Source organism: Mobula birostris, chromosome 7 (assembly GCF_030028105.1).
Source record: "Mobula birostris isolate sMobBir1 chromosome 7, sMobBir1.hap1, whole genome shotgun sequence".
Classification (NCBI taxonomy): Eukaryota; Metazoa; Chordata; class Chondrichthyes; order Myliobatiformes; family Myliobatidae; genus Mobula; species Mobula birostris.
The window spans coordinates 174,455,212-174,474,234 of NC_092376.1; the positions used below are offsets into that span (position 1 = coordinate 174,455,212).

Genomic DNA, 19,023 nt, shown 5'->3' on the forward strand with positions numbered 1-19,023 from the left:
GGTAAACTCCACTCCCTCCGCCGATAAACTATACCACAAAACAATTCCTAGACCTGGCTTGTCAGACCTACAGCAACTTCACCACTATTCCAATTATCAGTTCCCTTTTTTCTTTGAAAACCACGCTAAGCGATCAAGGGAATGGCGGCGTAAGGAAAAGGTCTCTCGACAAAAAAGAAGGTAAACTGCCCCTAAATGGAATTTAGACAAATATTTAATATTGCATAACTATATTAATAAAAGGGACAAGGATGATGTCTAAGAACAAGATTAAAAAGTCCGCTCCGAAGGCTGATAAACATAAAGAGACGCAGAAAGGCGACGGGCCTAGCTCCCCCACGACAAGCCAGGACGGAGATAATGAGGGGGAATCGGTGACTCTGTCTTTGATTCTCGGAGAGATTCGCGAGTTCCAACAAGATAACAGCAAACAGCTGGAAGATATTAAAGGAGAAATAGTAAAAACTAACTCGCGGATAGATGAAGCCGAAGCGAGGATTGTTGGAATTGAAGAAAAGCTACAAAACACAGAGGAGGTGATAGCAGAAATGCTGAAGCTGCAAGACCAGCTCCAGTGGAAACTAATAGATCAAGAAGGCCGCTCGAGAAGGGAAAATGTGAGGATCTACGGAGTTCCCGAAGGAACCGAAGGTAAACCCGGATTGATGATTCCCTTCGTGGAGAAGCTGCTTAGAGAGAACCTTGATATACCGGCCGCAAAAGACCTACAGATAGAAAGGGCTCACCGCGCGTTGGCACCACAGCCCCCGGCAGGCGCCCAGCCCAGATCGATTCTGGTCAGATTTCTCAGCTACAGAACGAAGGAAGAGGTGCTTAAAAGGGCATGGCAAAATAAAGGTTTCATGTGGAACAACTGTAAAATCAGTTTAGACCACGACTATGCACCGGGGATTCTTGCCAGACGGAAGGAATATACGGAAACACGGAGAGTCCTGAAGGAAAACAACATCAGATTCCAGACCCTGTATCCAGCTCGGCTGAGAGTCTTTTATGACGAAGGGACAAAAATTTACGCTACGGTGGAGGAGGCAATGTTGGACCTGGTGGACCAGGGGCTACCTATTAAAGTTATCACCCAACTGGAGTCGCTACTGGAGAGGATTCAGCAGAAGTCGTGGCAGTCAGTGGGGCAAGGACGCTCCACTCGAACCAGAGTGTCAAACTACAAGGAAAAGCTGCAAATATTCAGACGCGAATGTACAGAGAATACAGATTAATTAAGAGAAATGACTGAAAAGAGTAAATCGGACTTAAAAGTAAAATGAAAACTGGTAACTGAAAATAAACTAGGCGGAATAACTTGAATGATAGCAATTTGGTCGAGACATAAATAGGAGAAAATTCTCTGTGATTATTCAAACTGCTGAGGGCCCTCTAACACAGGGTGAAGATAGAGGTTATCCCTCTGAACTGAGGCGGGTCGGTGCTCAGGCCTCACTGTGGGAAGTCGGGAAAAATTTTCAAATGTTACATGTTCGAAAGTGTCTAGGGTGTGGTTATATGTCTTGGTTTACTGTTGAGAAGGGATTGCTTACTGTTTGGTTAGAAAAGGAGAGTTTTTTTTCTACTAGAGAAAAATGCAAACTGAATTGGTAAAAATAATTTCCTATAATGTTAATGGGGTTTTGAATCCAATTAAAAGAAATAAGATTATGTCTAAATTGAAAAAAGAGAGGGCACAAATAGCTTTCCTCCAGGAAACACATATGAGCCAATCTGAACATGGAAAATTAAAAAGAATGGGCTTTAAGCATGTATTTTATTCATCATATAAATTGAGTCACAAAAGAGGGGTAGCTACTTTAATATCAAGTACTCTTAATTATGAACATATCTCAGAGACTAGAGACAAAGAAGGACGGTTTGTAAAAATCACAGGAAGAATAGAAGGTACAGAAATAACATTGCTGAATGTTTATGCTCCTCCAGGTTGTGAATGGTCATTTTATAGACACATTTTTGACCTAATGGTCAGTTTTCAAGGGGTAGTAATTTGTGGAGGGGATTTTAATATTAGATTAAATCCTATATTAGATTCTTCAAGAATAGTTACTCAGAATAAACCTCTGACTCGGAAAGTGAATTCATTGATGGAGGAGTTGGGAATTATAGATGTCTGGAGGGAATTACACCCTACTAGTAAAGATTATACATATTACTCTTTCCCTCATTCAGCCTATTCAAGGATAGACTATTTCTTTATCTTTAATACAGATAGACTCAGGATAAAAAACTGTAATATTGCAACAATTGATCTGTCGGATCATAGCCCAGTCTCTATCTCTCTAATCCTGGAAAGGAAAATGAGGAAAACACTATGGAGGCTAAACTCACATATACTCAATAACCTGAAAGTAATGGAGAGATTAAGGGGAGAAATCAAAGAATATCTAGACCTTAATGACACGGGAGAAACATCACCAGTGATTTTATGGGATACATTGAAAGCTGTACTGAGAGGGAAAATTATTTCCATTACTACTCACATGAAAAAAATCAATGCACAAAAATTAGCAGACCTTCAAGGAAAATTAAAACAACTTCAAGTTGTAGATAGCAACAAAAGTAATTCAAATCGAAAACAGGAAATTAGGAAATTGCAAAGTGAAATTGACGATATTTATACGTTGGAAACTCAAAGAAATTTTCTTTACCTGAGACAAAAGAATTATGAAGTAGGAGGTAAATCAGCTAGATTATTAGCATATAAATTACGAAAACAACAAGCAGACAATACAATTCATAAAATAAAGAATCCAAAGACAAAGCTTGTGGAGAGTACAATAGGGAAAATTCAAGAGAGTTTTGAAACATATTATCGAGAGCTGTACTCCCAACCCCGGGCCCCCAATGAGCCCTATATAGACAGTGTATTGAATTTTTTAGATCTACCTAAACTTTCAGATTTACAAAATGAAAGTTTATTAGAACCAGTAACTGTCAAAGAACTGAACGTGGCCATCTCTAGGTTAAAGGCTGGAAAGTCCCCGGGTTCTGATGGGTTTACCTCCGAGTGGTACAAGTCCCTGAAGACAGTTAGCCCCATTACTACTTAACACCTTTAATTGGATCTTGCAGAGAGGAGAAACTCCACCTTCCTGGAGAGAAGCGATTATTTCAGTTATTCCTAAAGAGGGTAAAGCTAAACTAGAATGTGGCAATTATCAGCCAATTAGTGTTCTTAATTTAGATTACAAACTATTTACATCTATATTAGCGCGCAGATTGGAAAAGCTTTTACCTGGCCTAATCCACTTAGACCAGACTGGATTTATTCAACAAAGACAAACACAGGACAACATAAGGAGAACTCTGCACATATTAGAACAGGTTAATAAGAACAAGACAGAGACAATGGTAGTAGGATTGGACGCTGAGAAAGCTTTTGATTCGGTTAGTTGGGCATTCCTATACAGAGTGTTAGGAAGATTCGGCTTTCAAGAAAGGTTTATTAAAGTAATTCAGACTCTATATGACAGCCCTACAGCCCGAATTAAGATAAATGGGGACCTCTCTGACTCCTTCATCTTAGAGAGAGGCACTAGACAGGGATGCCCAATTTCTCCTCTCCTTTTTGCGCTATATATTGAACCACTTGCCCAACTAATAAGACAGAGCGAAATCGTAAAAGGTATCAAGGTGGCAGGGATTGAACAGAAAGTGGCGTTATTCGCAGATGATGTTTTGGTCTATCTGAGTGAACCAGAAAAATCATTTATAGGATTGTTTACACTGTTGGATGACTTTGGGAAAATATCAGGTTATAAAATAAATGTAAAGAAAATGCAGGTTATGTCCCTAAATTATACACCATCCAAAAAATTGCAGGATACATATGATCTTAAGTGGGAAGCTAAATCATTAAAATATTTAGGAATAACCCTGCCGAAGGATCTTTCAACACTGTCACAGGTAAATTATGGGCCATTAATCTCAGAGATAAAAGCAGATATGCATAGATGGAATCTTATCCATTTTTTAAGTTTAAATTCAAGGATAAATACTATAAAAATGAATATTCTTCCTCAGTTATTGTATCTTTTCCGTACTTTACCGGTGGAGGTGGATGATAATCAATTCAGGGAATGGGACAAATGGATTTCCCGCTTCATTTGGCAAGGAAGGAAACCTAGAATTCGATATAACACCTTACAGTTAGGGAAGGAAAGAGGAGGCATGGTTCTTCCTTGCCTGAGAAATTATTTTTATGCCTCACAGATAACCCTCTGTTATATTGGTGTAATAGGGAATATAAGGCTAGATGGAAGGAAATAGAATTTGGATTAGTTGACAGTTTTCCTCTTCAGGCCTCAATAGCTGACAAAGGATTGATGGCCCAGTTGGAAAAATTAAATAACGCTTGGATAAATCTTACATTAAAAGTATGGCAGAAGGTGGTAAATTCATGTGGAATTAACAACATGTTAAAACTCTTTAGATGGTGTGCATATGATACCGAATTCCTTCCCAACAGAGGAGATAAAAGATTTGAGTTATGGATAAAGAAAGGTCTTACAACCTACCTCTCATTTATAGATAAAAGAGTATTACGAAGTTTCCAAATCCTGCAGGACAAACATGGCCTAGAACATAATGACTTTTTTAGGTACCTTCAAATACGAAACTATGTTAACCAGAGTTGTAGATATACAGACCTATCAACAGTAGAATTAGAATTTTTCAAGATTCTGAATTCGGCTTGCAGTTCAATACCTAGTAAATCAGTTCCTCGCCTATATAATGCACTCTCCCATGCTAAAAATGTAAATACACTGTATATTAAAGAGAAGTGGGAGAAAGAAGCGGGGTTGGTACTTTCAGAGGAGGCTTGGGGGAAAATCTGCAGCTTTCAATGGTCCTCGACTAATTCTTTGACTTGGAGAGAACATTGTTGGAAAAACATTATAAGATACTTCAAGACCCCATATCAGGAAAAATATAAAGATACAAATGTGATGTGTTGGAGAAGGTGCGGCTCCAAGGAGGCAAATCATTTTCATATTTTCTGGGATTGCCCTAAATTAAGTCTATTTTGGGAAGGTATTCATAGAACATTAGTTAAGGTACTTAGGTCCCAGATACCTCTGAACTTTGAGACGCTCTATTTGGGGCACGTATTGTTCCTTGAACAGAAGGAAGATATAAAGTTGCTGCAGGCCCTCTTAGCGGCAAGTAAGAAATCAATCACTAGAAAATGGCTAAATCCAATACCACCTACATTAGAAGATTGGTACGAAATTATCTTGGAAATATTTAAAATGGAAAAGTTGACTTACTCCCTGAGAACTCAAAAAGAAAACTTTTATCAAATCTGGAATAAATGGATTGAATATATAACTCCAATGCGAGCAGACTTTAGATGACTCTCCTAATGATTTATATTGCTCTTCTCATCAACACAGTAATATTGCTAACGTAAGCACCCCTAGTCTAAATGTTTGGGTTTTTTTGGGGTTTTTTTGGAAAATAGAGAATTAACACAAAGGGAAAGATTGGGAAAGGGATAAAAAAATGAAAAAAATTAAGTAAATAAGTACATAGGGATTGGATAATTATGTCTGCGGGCAGGAGCAAGCATGAACAAACTAGGATATAAACACCTACAATGGTTGGTATATAGGCTTGTATACAACATCTTGGACCAGTGGAAATGGTCCAGAAGGGTTGTGTGGAAACTATTATTACCATTTTTCTTAACAACTAATTTCATTACTTAGCCTAATAGGTTAGATTTACCACAGTACATAATTATCTATTTAAATGTTTATTTTCCTTTTATATCATCTCAATGTGTACTTAAGAATGTATAAATAATTGTAGTTTTATACATATAAAAAAATGGAAAAGGTTATATGTGTGAAAAAAGTACATGATATTTGTGAATTCCTTATCCAAATAAAAATAAAATTAAAAAAAAAGAGAGCCACGCTAAGCACCTCTATTACTGCTATCACTAGCAAACTGCTTATGCAAAGGTGAAAAACCTTGGAGTTTTGATCTCCTTAAAGTCTTCCTAATTACTTGTAAGTGTGTGTGCTAACTTCTAGCAAGAAAACCTCTACCTTGAAATCTCATCTCATGTTTAATATGTTATTTTTCTATATTTTTCCAGAGTCGATGACCTTGCATTTTGCCACATTGTGTTCTGTAAGACATAATATCATTTAACCTGCTTGTTCCTCCCTCCTCCTTATCCACGTTGCTTTGTATCATCAGCGTACATTATACTGGCTTCCTGGCCCTTCCTTTCCAGTCCTGATGAAGGCCCAAAACTTTGTTTATTCCTCTCCACAAATGCTGCCTGACCTGCTGAATTTCTCTAGCATTTTGTGCTATGAATTTCTAGCATTTGCAGAATCTCTTGTTTATACATTAAATATAGTCCCTTAGCAAATAATTCAAAGTATATTTATTATCAAAATATGTATACATTATGCAACTTTGAGATTTGTCTCCTTACAGGCAGCCACAAGACAAAGTACACTTTAAAACAAAAACAGTCAAAAACGCAATGTGCAGAGAAAAAAACAATTATGTATTGTGAACATCTAGGACTTTCAGCATCCACTGGTCCAAATCTTCTGACAAAAAATTATCTATTTTCTCTCATTAATTAGGCCTTAATCTGTGCCAGTATGCTCTTACTAGCTTGTTCTAACTCTGTTCAATAACTCTTGACGCTTTATATTAAACACCTTCTGAAAGTCCAACTACACCATATCAATTGGTCTGCCCTTAACTGTTGCCTAAATAGGTTTTCCTTTCCATGACTCGTGTTGATTCTTCCAAACCTGTGATTTGGGTGTCCTGCGTTTTCCTTTCTACTCATGTCACCTTTCCCACTTTACATTCTGTACTCTGGAATGTTGAAAGTTGATCGCTGTTCTAAAGCTCCAAGATGTAGCTCATAGTTCTACAGTCTGAAATTTCAAATGATTACAAGTGCTTCTGCTTTCTCCATAAGTAGACCTTCAAATTTCTTGGATGCATTGACTGCTTGGGGTTAAAAGCACTTTCTCCAGAACTAATTATTTTTTATTAAATGTTAATTTCATTGAGCTGCATTGTTACACTGGAGCTTCAGTTCTCTCAACTGAATTAAAGGGGAAGGTTGAATAGGTTTAAGGCTCTATTCTCTGGTGTGCAGGGGGAAAAGGGTGAAATTTGATAGGTATAGATAGGGTAAATGCTAGCAGGCTTTTTCTACTGAGGTTGAGTGAGACTAGAACTAGATAGGGGTCATGGATAAAGGGTAAATATTTATGGGGAAACTGAGGATGGTCAGTGTGGAACAAGCTGCCAGCAGAAGTGGTGGATGCGGGTTCAATTTCAGCATTTAAGAGAAGTTTTGATAAATACGTGGACAGCAGGGAGGGCTATGATCCAGGTACTGGATATGTGGCAGTAGGCAGAATAACAGCCTGTCATGAATTAGATGGGACAAAGGGCCTGTTTCTGTGGCCCTAATTCTGGAGCGTTTTTATCTCTCAAGGCAGATACAGTATTTCAGTTTTTCTGCCATTCTTCAATGTCAGTCTGGAAAGGGCCTGCATTGTTTACTTTTCATTAGTACCTTGATGCACAGTTACACTTGAATTCTGCTTATTATATCTGCAAACCTTGGCATTCAACCTTTTCCTGTACCTCATCCTCTCTCTCTACCTCTATCTCCTGATGGTGAATCTGTTTTCTTCAATTGCTTTATTTTCTATTTGCCTTCACTGGTTTTGAGCAAAGCTAAAAATGTTTGTGAATGTTGATGGATTCTAATTTGGTTTGTGTCTTTAGGAGAAATTTTATGACAAAACTCCTTACACCATCATGTTTGGCCCAGACAAGTGTGGTGAAGATTACAAGCTCCATTTTATCATCAGGCATAAGAACCCGAAAACCGGCGAGTACGAGGAAAAGCATGCAAAACGTCCTGATGTGGACCTGAAAAGCTATTATACAGACAAGAAGACTCACCTGTACACTCTTGGTATACTTATTACAAACGTTTGTTTATCTCAGCTCCTTCATGACTGAGGCATTCTAAAGAGAAAGATTAGTTTAATTTGTTAAATGTACATTGAAACATACAGTGAAATGTGTCATTTGTGTCAATAACCAACACAGAAGATGTCCTGTGGAAGCAGGTTTTGAAGTAGTGCCATTCTTCGGGCGCCAACCTAGCATGTCTGTAATGGGCGGGGGGAGGGTAGAGTCTTGCTAGCTCGCCTTAATCTCTTGAGGCTCTGCCTTTTGACCAAAAAGGTAGTGTTGAGGGACTAGATGAGATTATCTGTTACGTGCACTGGTAGAAACCTGGTGATCTTCTCTGTATGTATTTTTTTTTAAAACACTGTCTCTGACATTCCCCTTCTTAACGACTTATGAATGAAGCTACCAGACTGTCATGGTAAATAGACCATCCCAACAGATATGCATGTGAAGTGTTGCCTATCCATACACTGTCTCTGTCTCTCCAGTTCAAACTCCAGATATTTTTCAATATGGTGTCTTTGGAATTAAGTAGTAGCTGATGCCAAATTAATTTCAGTCTGAGATCAATAGATGTCTGATTACTTATAGTATTAGACGTGAGGAAAAAGGGGACTAATGATTGGAAACAGACAATATTGGAAACACTTGGCAGGTTAGGCAGGTTTTGTGGAGAGGGAATAATAACCGTTTTTGATCAAAGACCTGTCAGATTTTTGAGGCCACATCTGGAGTATTGGATGCTATTTGGTGTACTGTTTAGGGAAGGATCTACTTGGAGGCAATTCAGGGATGTTTATAAGTTGATTCTTGGGATTGATTGATTTCTGATGAAAGATTCTCAAGGTTGGACTGTAGACATTGGAGTTTGGGAGACTGGGGGACAATATAATACAAGGTTTTGCAGTGAATAGACAGAAAAATCTGGGAATATGTGTAATCTCAAGGAAATATAGTTTGTGAGTGAATATTTTCTGTTGGGTACTTAAAACAATAATATACTGTTGTTTTTGATCAAAGGTTCTTTTCGAAGTCAAGAAAGGGACATAAAACTTGTCATTTTATTGAGTGCTACTAGAACAAAGAAACTTGAGAAAACAGTGACAAGTCACTGAAGGAAGGGAGGGAAGAAGCAAAGATTGTGGCGTTGCGTGGTCAGCTCTTTCTATATCCCATCGAAGGAAACATTCCATTCAAATTCGTAGATAAGAGTTAACCAATCAGATAGTCCCTTTTCAAATAATACAATACCAGGAGAATTTTCTAGATATATATATATATATATACACATACACACACACACAGTTATTTTAGGTGTTCCCTTATATATACACATATATATTACACACATACACGCACATGCACGCAACTCGGAAACATCGAAGGACTAGTAGGCATAAATTGTTAAACTGCAGAGATAATGATGACTTAAAAAGTCTAATCCAACAATACTAAATTGTATTTGGAATATATGGGGCATATTGCTGCATATGCAGGGTAATTTTGCTGACATTTGCTTTTTGTTTTCTGTGGAAAATCAGTGGCCTTAATGAGGACTGTCAATGTTCTTTATTGCATGACTTAAAGATGAATCACAAGGGAATGTTTAACATCCTGCAGTGGACCTAGCTTTGTACATTTGCTCTCTGTTCTGCTCTGAGACGGTGAAGGACTTTAGTGAGGTGGGGAGGTGGAATCAGACAAGTTAGGGGAGGAGAAGTGAGACTGCAGAATCTGAAGCAATAAAGAGTCTGCTGGAGTGACTTTGTGGGTCAATCTCCAAATGGTATGAGAGGGTTTGATATAAAAGTTTTTTTAAAAAAGGTTTTGATAGGAATGACCCATTTTCACTGAGTAAACTTGGATTACCAGAAGTGAGTTTTAAAGTGATTCCTGAAGGTGCTAGCATTGACTAGTAGTGTAAATTGTTATTGATAACATATCTATTTTGTGGATTGTACCTCAACATTCAGAAGTCCTCAAATTCCATCCATTAGCAGCAAAATAAGCTTATTTCACCTTATTTTTCAAAATATTAATGCAATTGTTTGGGGGGAAAAAAAGAAATATTAAAACTTAAGAGGAAATGCAAGTAAACAAAATTTAATATAAAGTCATGGTGAGTGTGAGCTCATTGTTGGGAAGTGGGTGCCAAGGTATTGTAGCCACCCTCTGATTGAAGAAATTCCTCCTCATCTCTGTTCTAAATGGACATCCCTCTATTCTGAGGCTGTGCCCTCTAGTCCCTGACTTACTCACTGTAGGAAACATCCTTTCCACATCCACACTATCCAGTCCTTTCAATATGAGGTTCCCCTCATTCTTCTAAACTCCAGCGAGTACTGGCCCAGAGCCTGTACCCTTTCGTGAGGATATGAGTGTTTTTTAAATCCTTTCATCTAACTGAACAATTTAGAACTGTTTGATCCCTGACATTTTGACTACAGCCTGATTATTTCTTAATGACATCTGATTAGATCTTGACCAGATTTGCATCGTTAAAGTGTGATAAAAGTTATTCATCGGATATTAAATTAGATTTATTTTTTCCTCTTGCAGTGCTCAACCCCGACAACTCGTTTCAGGTCCTGATAGACCAAACTGTTGTTAACAGTGGCAACCTACTAGAAGACATGACTCCACCTATTAATCCACCAAAAGAGATTGAAGATCCTAATGATCAGAAGCCTGAAGACTGGGATGAGAGACCAAAAATTTCTGACCCTGATGCAGTCAAACCTGATGATTGGTGAGTCATCTAGGCCCAATGTAATTGTCTTTCCCCCAGTGAGAATTAGGGAGATGTAATATTTTTGGTTCCCACTGCAAACTTGCTGCTCTCGTCCTTCTGTCAAGCACATTCACTCTGTACGCCAGATAAGGTGGGATTTCCCAGCGGCCACCTATTTCAATTTGACTTCCCATTCCCCATTGTGACATGTCGGTCCATGGCTTCCTTTACTGCCATGATGAGGCTGCTCTCCGGTTGGAGGAGCAACATCTCGTATTCCATCTAGGTAGCCTCCAATCTAATGGCAGGAACATCCATTTCTCTTAGCTTACAGTAATTTCTTCCCCACCCCCTCTTTTTCCATTCCTCATTCTGATTCTCCTCTCACCCTTTCTCACTTGCTCATCACTTCCCACTGCTGTCCCTCCTCCTCCCATTTCTTTTATGGACCAATATCCTCTCAGTAGACTCCTCGAGTCTTTTGGCTCTTCCACCCTTCACCTTTTAGGCAGCACACTCACCCACTCTCCCCCACCCACCTATCTCACCCCTCACCTGCCAGCTAGTACTCCTACTCTTTCCCCTCTCCCTACCACCTTATTCTGCTCTCTTCATTTCACTCCTGGTGAAGAGACATGGCCTGAAATGTCAACCTCGTCATGGTTGCTGCCTGAATTACTTTCTTCCAGTGTTTTGAAGATTTTGCCGTACTGTTTTGACTGCAATTTTTGTAACTTTAAGTGATGTTGCTATTTTCACACCACTTCTATCTTGAAAGCCACTACCACTGAAGCAGTTATTATTTCCTGACTGCTGAATTCTCATCTCCACTACAGTCTTGATGGACTCTGTCATCCACCTTCCATAAACTTCAGTTTGTCTGTTGGCTGATTCCCTACTTAAGTTCTGTTCAAATTAAAGAAAAATTTAAAGGTTAGCTTTATTAGTCAAAACATATAGTGAAATGCATTGTTTGCATCATGACCAACACAATCCAAGGATGTGCTGGGGGCAGCCTACAAGGGTCGCTATGCTTCTGGCACCAACATAGCATGCCCACGGCTCACTGACTGTCATCTGGATGCCTTTGGAATGTGTGGGGAAACTGGAGCACTTGGAGGAAACCCATGTGTGGTCACAGGGAAAAATTCCTTACAGTTAGTGGTGGGAATTGAACCCTGATCACAATTGCAAGTTCATTGGTACTATGCAGCCTTATCCTGACCTTCACTTGCTCTGACCTCTGTTGACTCTCTTCTTTTCCTATCCCGATAACTTCCTTCACCTCCAGAACTGTGCAGTTCTCAGGGGCCACATGCATCTTTGAATTGGGTAACTATCACTGTTAAGACATTCAACCCATCGAGTCTCTCTGCCATTCCATCATGGTTGATTTATTATCCCTCTCAACCCCATTTTCCTACCTTCTCCCCATAATCTTTGATGTCCTGATTAATCAAGAACCTATCAACCTCTAGTTTAAATATACCCAATGACTTGGCCTCCACAGCTGTCCGTGGCAATGAATTCCACAGATTTATCACCCTGTGGCTAAAGAAATTCCTCCATCTATTTTCTAACTGGACGTTCCTCTATTTGGAGGCTGTGCTCTGGTCCTAGACTCACTCACCATAGGAGACATCCTCTCCACATCCACCCTATCTTGGCTTTTCACTATTCAATAATTGTCAGTGAAATCCCTCCTCATTCTTATAAACACCAGTAAGCACAGGCCTAGAGCTATCAAATGCCTGATGTGGAGTTGTTCCATAGAATCCTTTGTTCAAAATCTTAACTTGAAAAGCCTTAATTCAGGGTAACAATTATTTAATTTCCCTTTACATTTGTATACTGAGAATGAAAATCTTGATCTGACCTTATTTATTCTTGTCACCTATTCCCATCACATTGAATATCTGGTTTTCTTCAATATCATTGTTGCAGAGAATTTATCAGGTTGATGCTCAGACTATGGGATACCAGGACAAATGTTCCTCTTGGGTGGTTAGAGGTGAAACGCTCCTTCCTGTGACTGGAAAGTCAAAATAGTATGACTTCTTAATTTTTTGATAAGTGGCATCACGTGTTGGTTCACTGGGACTTCCTGCACACTGTGGGATTCCTGACCTTGTTGCTGTTTCAGGGATGAAGATGCTCCCGCTAAGATTCCCGATGACAGTGCTATGAAGCCGGAAGGCTGGCTTGATGATGAGCCCGAGTACATCGCTGATCCTGATGCTGAAAAACCAGAGGACTGGTATGTTTTAATTTTGTTCCTGCTCTTGCAAATAGTGTGTCTCAACTGTGGTATGAAGTATCTATGCGAGTGGGGTTGGGCATAGTAAGGAAAGCAAATGAAATTTTAGTATTCATTTCAAGAGAATGAGAATTTAAAAGCAAGAGTGTATTGCTGAGGCTTTAGAAGGCATTGGACAAGCTGCACTTTGAGTATTGTGAGCAGTTTTGGGGCCCTTCTCTAAGATGGGCTGGCATTGGAGAGGGTTCAGAGGAGGGTCATGAGAATGATTCAGGGAATTAAAGAGTTAATGTAAGAGGAGTGTTTCGAGAGGGATCCTATAGTGGGAGAGTCTGGGACCTTGCATAGCCTCAGAATAGAAGGATGTTCTTTTTGAACAGGTGAGGAACAGTCAGAGGGTGGTGAGTCTGGAGTTCATTGTCACAGATGGCTGCGGAGGCCAAATTGTTGGATATGTTTAAAGCAGAGCTTGATAGGTTCTTGATTAGTAAGAGTGGCAAAGGTTAAGGGGAGGAGGTGAGGGAACGAGGTTGAGGAGGGTTTTTAAAAAAATCAGCCATCATGGAATGGTGCAGTGGACTTGATGGGCTGAATGGCCTAATTCTGCTCCTATGTTTTGTGGCCTGATGGGGGAAGTGTGTTGGTTTGTCCATTAACAGATGGTGTGTAATAGGGATATTTTGTGTTTGTTATAAATCAGTCAATCATTTAATTTGTGAGACCACTTTTTTAATGACAGGCTTTTTCAGTGTTATGATTGCTTTTTGAAGACATTGAGTTTGATGCTTTCCTTTCTGCCTCTGCCTGTAGGGATGAAGAAATGGATGGAGAATGGGAGGCTCCTCAAATAGCCAATCCAAAATGTGAATTGGCTCCTGGGTGTGGTACATGGAAGTTGCCGATGATCAATAACCCAGATTACAAGGGAAAATGGAAAGCTCCAATGATTGATAACCCTAATTACCAGGTAATGCCAGGATGGGTGACAGCTTGAAATTTTGCTGTGAAGTCTTGATTGGGCTCCCACAGGTTCTTGATATCACCGTGGACTCCGCTTTTGGTTGAACCTCTTTTTTTGGGTATCAGTCCAGATCAGTTAAAACATAGGAACCCAGTCCCCCTGTTCAGTCTATTAGTAAGTGTTCGAGAGGTCCTCTATTGGTCAGGTTGACCATGATTGTTAGGTCCTTGGTGTTATATGCAAGTTGGGACAATATGATAAGGAGAGCAAGCAGTTGCCCATGCAACTTTCCCTCTCCATGCAGATGATGAATCCAAGGTAGCAACAGAGACCCAAACAGTTTGGCACCGGTGGCATCACAGGAGTTGCCAGTCAGCATTGAATTCAATATAGGACTGCTTTGGGGACTTCTGCTCCAGATTTTTCCTTGGGTTTTACTCCCTAAGCCATCTCCATGAGCCCTGTAAGGCAATGGAGGTTTGAGATCAGCGTTTTCTTTCTGTATGAGCTGCCAACCACAGCTGATGAGCCCCATCTACCTGAAATCACCAGGTGTACATATAAGCAAAATCCCACAACCCAGCCCTTCCTAGGGACCTACTCATTAAGATTTCTTTTGAATGTTACAACTGTTACTCTTGTCCTGTATTCCATACTTAGTGCTTTAAATTTTTCATGTCACTTGTATTTTGCCAATCAAATTACAGCATAGAATATAGAGAATTACAGCATGGAGCAGGCTCTTTGGCCCATAATGTTCACAAGATCACAAGACAAAGGAGCAGAAGTAGGCCATTCGGCCCATCGAGTCTACTCCGCAACTCCCCCGTAAGCTAAAGTATTCTCCCATCTAGTTCCAATTTCTGGCTTTTTCCCCATATCCCTTGATACATAGAAACATAGAAAATAGGTGCAGGAGTAGGCCATTCGGCCCTTCGAGCCTGCACCGCCATTTATTATGATTATGGCTGATCATCCAACTCAGAACCCCGCCCCAGCCTTCCCTCCATACCCCCTGACCCCCGTAGCCACAAGGGCCATATCTAACTCCCTCTTAAATATAGCCAATGAACTGGCCTCAACTGTTTCCTGTGGCAGAGAATTCCACAGATTCACCACTCTCTGTGTGAAGAAGTTTTTCCTAATCTCGGTCCTAAAAGGCTTCCCCTCCATCCTCAAACTGTGGCCCCTCGTTCTGGACTTCCCCAACATCGGGAACAATCTTCCTGCATCTAGCCTGTCCGATCCCTTTAGGATTTTATACGTTTCAATCAGATCCCCCCTCAATCTTCTAAATTCCAACGAGTACAAGCCCAGTTCATCCAGTCTTTCTTCATATGAAAGTCCTGCCATCCCAGGAATCAATCTGGTGAACCTTCTTTCTACTCCCTCTATGGCAAGGATGTCTTTCCTCAGATTAGGGGACCAAAACTGCACACAATACTCCAGGTGTGGTCTCACCAAGGCCTTGTACAACTGCAGTAGTACCTCCCTGCTCCTGTACTCGAATCCTCTCGCTATAAATGCCAGCATACCATTCGCCTTTTTCACCGCCTGCTGTACCTGCATGCCCACTTTCAATGACTGGTGTATAATGACACCCAGGTCTCATTGCACCTCCCCTTTTCCTAATCGGCCACCATTCAGATAATAATCTGTTTTCCTATTTTTGCCACCAAAGTGGATAACTTCACATTTATCCACATTAAATTGCATCTGCCATGAATTTGCCCACTCACCCAACCTATCCAAGTCACCCTGCATCCTCTTAGCATCCTCCTCACAGCCAACACCGCCACCCAGCTTCGTGTCATCCGCAAACTTGGAGATGCTGCATTTAATTCCCTCATCCAAGTCATTAATATATATTGTAAACAACTGGGGTCCCAGCACTGAGCCTTGCGGTACCCCACTAGTCACTGCCTGCCATTCTGAAAAGGTCCTGTTTATTCCCACTCTTTGCTTCCTGTCTGCTTACCAATTCTCCACCCACACCAATACCTTACCCCCAATACCGTGTGCTTTAAGTTTGCACACTAATCTCCTGTGTGGGACCTTGTCAAAAGCCTTTTGAAAATCCAAATATACCACATCCACTGGTTCTCCCCTATCCACTCTACTAGTTACATCCTCAAAAAATTCTGAGATTCGTCAGACATGATTTTCCTTTCACAAATCCATGCTGACTTTGTCCGATCATTTCACCGCTTTCCAAATGTGCTGTTATCACATCCTTGATAACTGACTCCAGCAGTTTCCCCACCACCGACGTTAGGCTAACCGGTCTATAATTCCCCGGTTTCCTCTCTCCCTCCTTTTTTAAAAAGTGGGGTTACATTAGCCACCCTCCAATCCTCAGGAACTAGTCCAGAATCTAACGAGTTTTGAAAAATTATCACTAATGCATCCACTATTTCTTGGGCTACTTCCTTAAGCACTCTAGGATGCAGACCATCTGGCTCTGGGGATTTATCTGCCTTCAATCCCTTCAATTTACTTAACACCACTTCCCTACTAACATGTATTTCGCTCAGTTCCTCCATCTCACTGGACCCTCTGTCCCCTACTATTTCTGGAAGATTATTTATGTCCTCCTTAGTGAAGGCAGAACCAAAGTAATTATTCAATTGGTCTGCCATGTCCTTGCTCCCCATAGTCAATTCACCTGTTTCTGTCTGCAGGGGACCTACATTTGTCTTTACCAGTCTTTTCCTTTTTACATATCTATAAAAGCTTTTACAGTCCGTTTTTATGTTCCCTGCCAGTTTTCTCTCATAATCTTTTTTCCCCTTCCTAATTAAGCCCTTTGTCCTCCTCTGCTGAACTCTGAATTTCTCCCAGTCCTCAGGTGAGCCACTTTCTCTGGCTAATTTGTATGCTTCTTCTTTGGAATTGATACTATCCCTAATTTCTCTTGTCAGCCACGGGTGCACTACCTTCCTTGATTTATTCTTTTGCCAAACTGGGATGAACAATTGTTGCAGTTCATCCATGCAACCTTTAAATGCTTGCCATTGCATATCCACCGTCAATCCTTTTAGTGTCATTTGCCAGTCTATCTTAGCTAATTCACGTCTCATACCTTCAAAGTTACCCCTCTTTAAGTTCAGAACCTTTGTTTCTGAATTAACTATGTCACTCTCCATCTTAATGAAGAATTCCACCATATTATGGTCACTCTTACCCAAGGGGCCTCTCACGACAAGATTGCTAATTAACCCTTCCTCATTGCTGAGAACCTAGTCCAGAATAGCCTGCTCTCTAGTTGGTTCCTGGACATGTTGGTTCAAAAAACCATCCCGCATACATTCCAAGAAATCCTCTTCCTCAGCACCTTTACCAATTTGCTTCACCCAATCTATATGTAGATTGAAGTCACCCATTATAACTGCTGTTCCTTTATTGCACACATTTCTAATTTCCTGTTTAATACCATCTCCGACCTCACTACTACTAGTAGGTGGCCTGTACACAACTCCCACCAGCATCTTCTGCCCGTTAGTGTTACGCAGCTCTACCCATATCGATTCCACATCTTCCCGGCTTATGTCCTTCCTTTCTATTGCGTTAATCTCTTCTTTAACCAGCAATGCCACCCCACCTCCCCTTCCTTCATGTCTATCCCTCCTGAATATTGAATATCCCTGAACGTTGAGCTCCCATCCCTGGTCACCCTGGAGCCATGTCTCTGTGATCCCAACTATATCATAATCATTAATAACAATCTGCACTTTCAATTCATCCACCTTATTACGAATGCTCCTTGCATTGACACACAAAGCCTTCACGCGCTCTTTTACAACTCTCTTAGTCCTTTTACAATTATGCTGAAAAGTGGCCCTTTTTAATGCCTGCCCTGGATTTGTCGGCCTGCCACTTTTACTTTTCTCCTTAGTACTTTTTGCTTCTACCCTCACTTTACACCCCTCTGTCTCTCTGCACTGGTTCCCATCCCCCTGTTGTGAACTAACCTCCTCTCGCCTAGCCTCTTTAATTTGATTCCCACCCCCCAACCATTCTAGTTTAAAGTCGCCTCAGTAGCCCCCGCTAATCTCCCTGCCAGGATATTGGTCCCCCTAGGATTCAAGTGTAACCCGTCCTTTTTGTACAGGTCACGCCTGCGCCAAAAGAGGTCCCAATGATCCAAAAACTTGAATCCCTGCCCCCTGCTCCAATCCCTCAGCCACGCATTTATCCTCCACCTCATCGCATTCCTACTCTCCCTGTCGCGTGGCACAGGCAGTAATCCCGAGATTACTACCTTTGCGGTCCTTTTTCTCAACTCTCTTCCTAGCTCCCTATATTCTCCTTTCAGGACCTCATCCCTTTTCCTACCTATGTCATTGGTACCTATATGTACCACGACCTCTGGCTCCTCACCCTCCCACTTCAGGATATCTTGGACACAATCAGAAATATCCTGGACCCTGGCACCAGGGAGGCAAACTACCATCCAGGTCTCTGGACTGCGTCCACAGAATCGCCTATCTGACCCCCTTACTATCGAGTCCCCTATCACAACTGCCCTCCTCTTCCTTGCCCTACCCTTCTGAGCTACAGGGCCAGGCTCTGTGCCTGAGGCATGGCCACTGTCGCTTCCCCCGGGTAAGCTGTCCCCCCCAACAGTACTCAAACAGGAGTACCTGTTGTTAAGGGGCACAGCCACCGGGGTACTCCCTATTACCTGACTTTTCCCCTTATCCCTCCTAACCGTGACCCACTTGTCTGCCTCCCGTGGCCCCGGCGTGACCACCTGCCTGCAACTCCTCTCTATCACCTCCTCACTCTCCCTGACCAGACGAAGGTCATCGAGCTGCAGCTCCAGTTCCGTAACGCGGTCCCTTAGGAGCTGCATCTCGATGCACTTGGCGCAGATGTAGACGTCCGGGAGGCTTGGAGACTCCAGGGCCTCCCACATCCGACACCGAGAACAGCAAACTGCCCTCACACTCGTACTGCCCCTCTCCTCAAATAACAACAGAAAATGAATGCCAAACCTTCCTCGCCTGTTTCCGCCTAAGCCCGTTGAGCCGAAGCCCTTAAGTCTTCACTCTGCTCCCGGCTCACTCT

The 19,023-nt window shown here is 41.2% G+C and overlaps 1 protein-coding gene across 2 annotated transcripts in view; it reads left to right on the forward strand.

Annotated features, from left to right (window-relative positions):
• LOC140200581 (alpha-1,3-mannosyl-glycoprotein 4-beta-N-acetylglucosaminyltransferase B) overlaps positions 1–19,023 on the forward strand; it is a 431,883-nt gene that overhangs the window by 389,757 nt on the left and 23,103 nt on the right. For both annotated transcript variants that reach the window (XM_072264112.1, XM_072264114.1), the window contains 4 exons: positions 7,810–8,002; positions 10,564–10,753; positions 12,879–12,992; positions 13,803–13,959. In XM_072264112.1, coding sequence (XP_072120213.1) covers positions 7,810–8,002; positions 10,564–10,753; positions 12,879–12,992; positions 13,803–13,959 — 654 coding nt within the window. The remainder of the gene's footprint in view (positions 1–7,809; positions 8,003–10,563; positions 10,754–12,878; positions 12,993–13,802; positions 13,960–19,023) is intronic.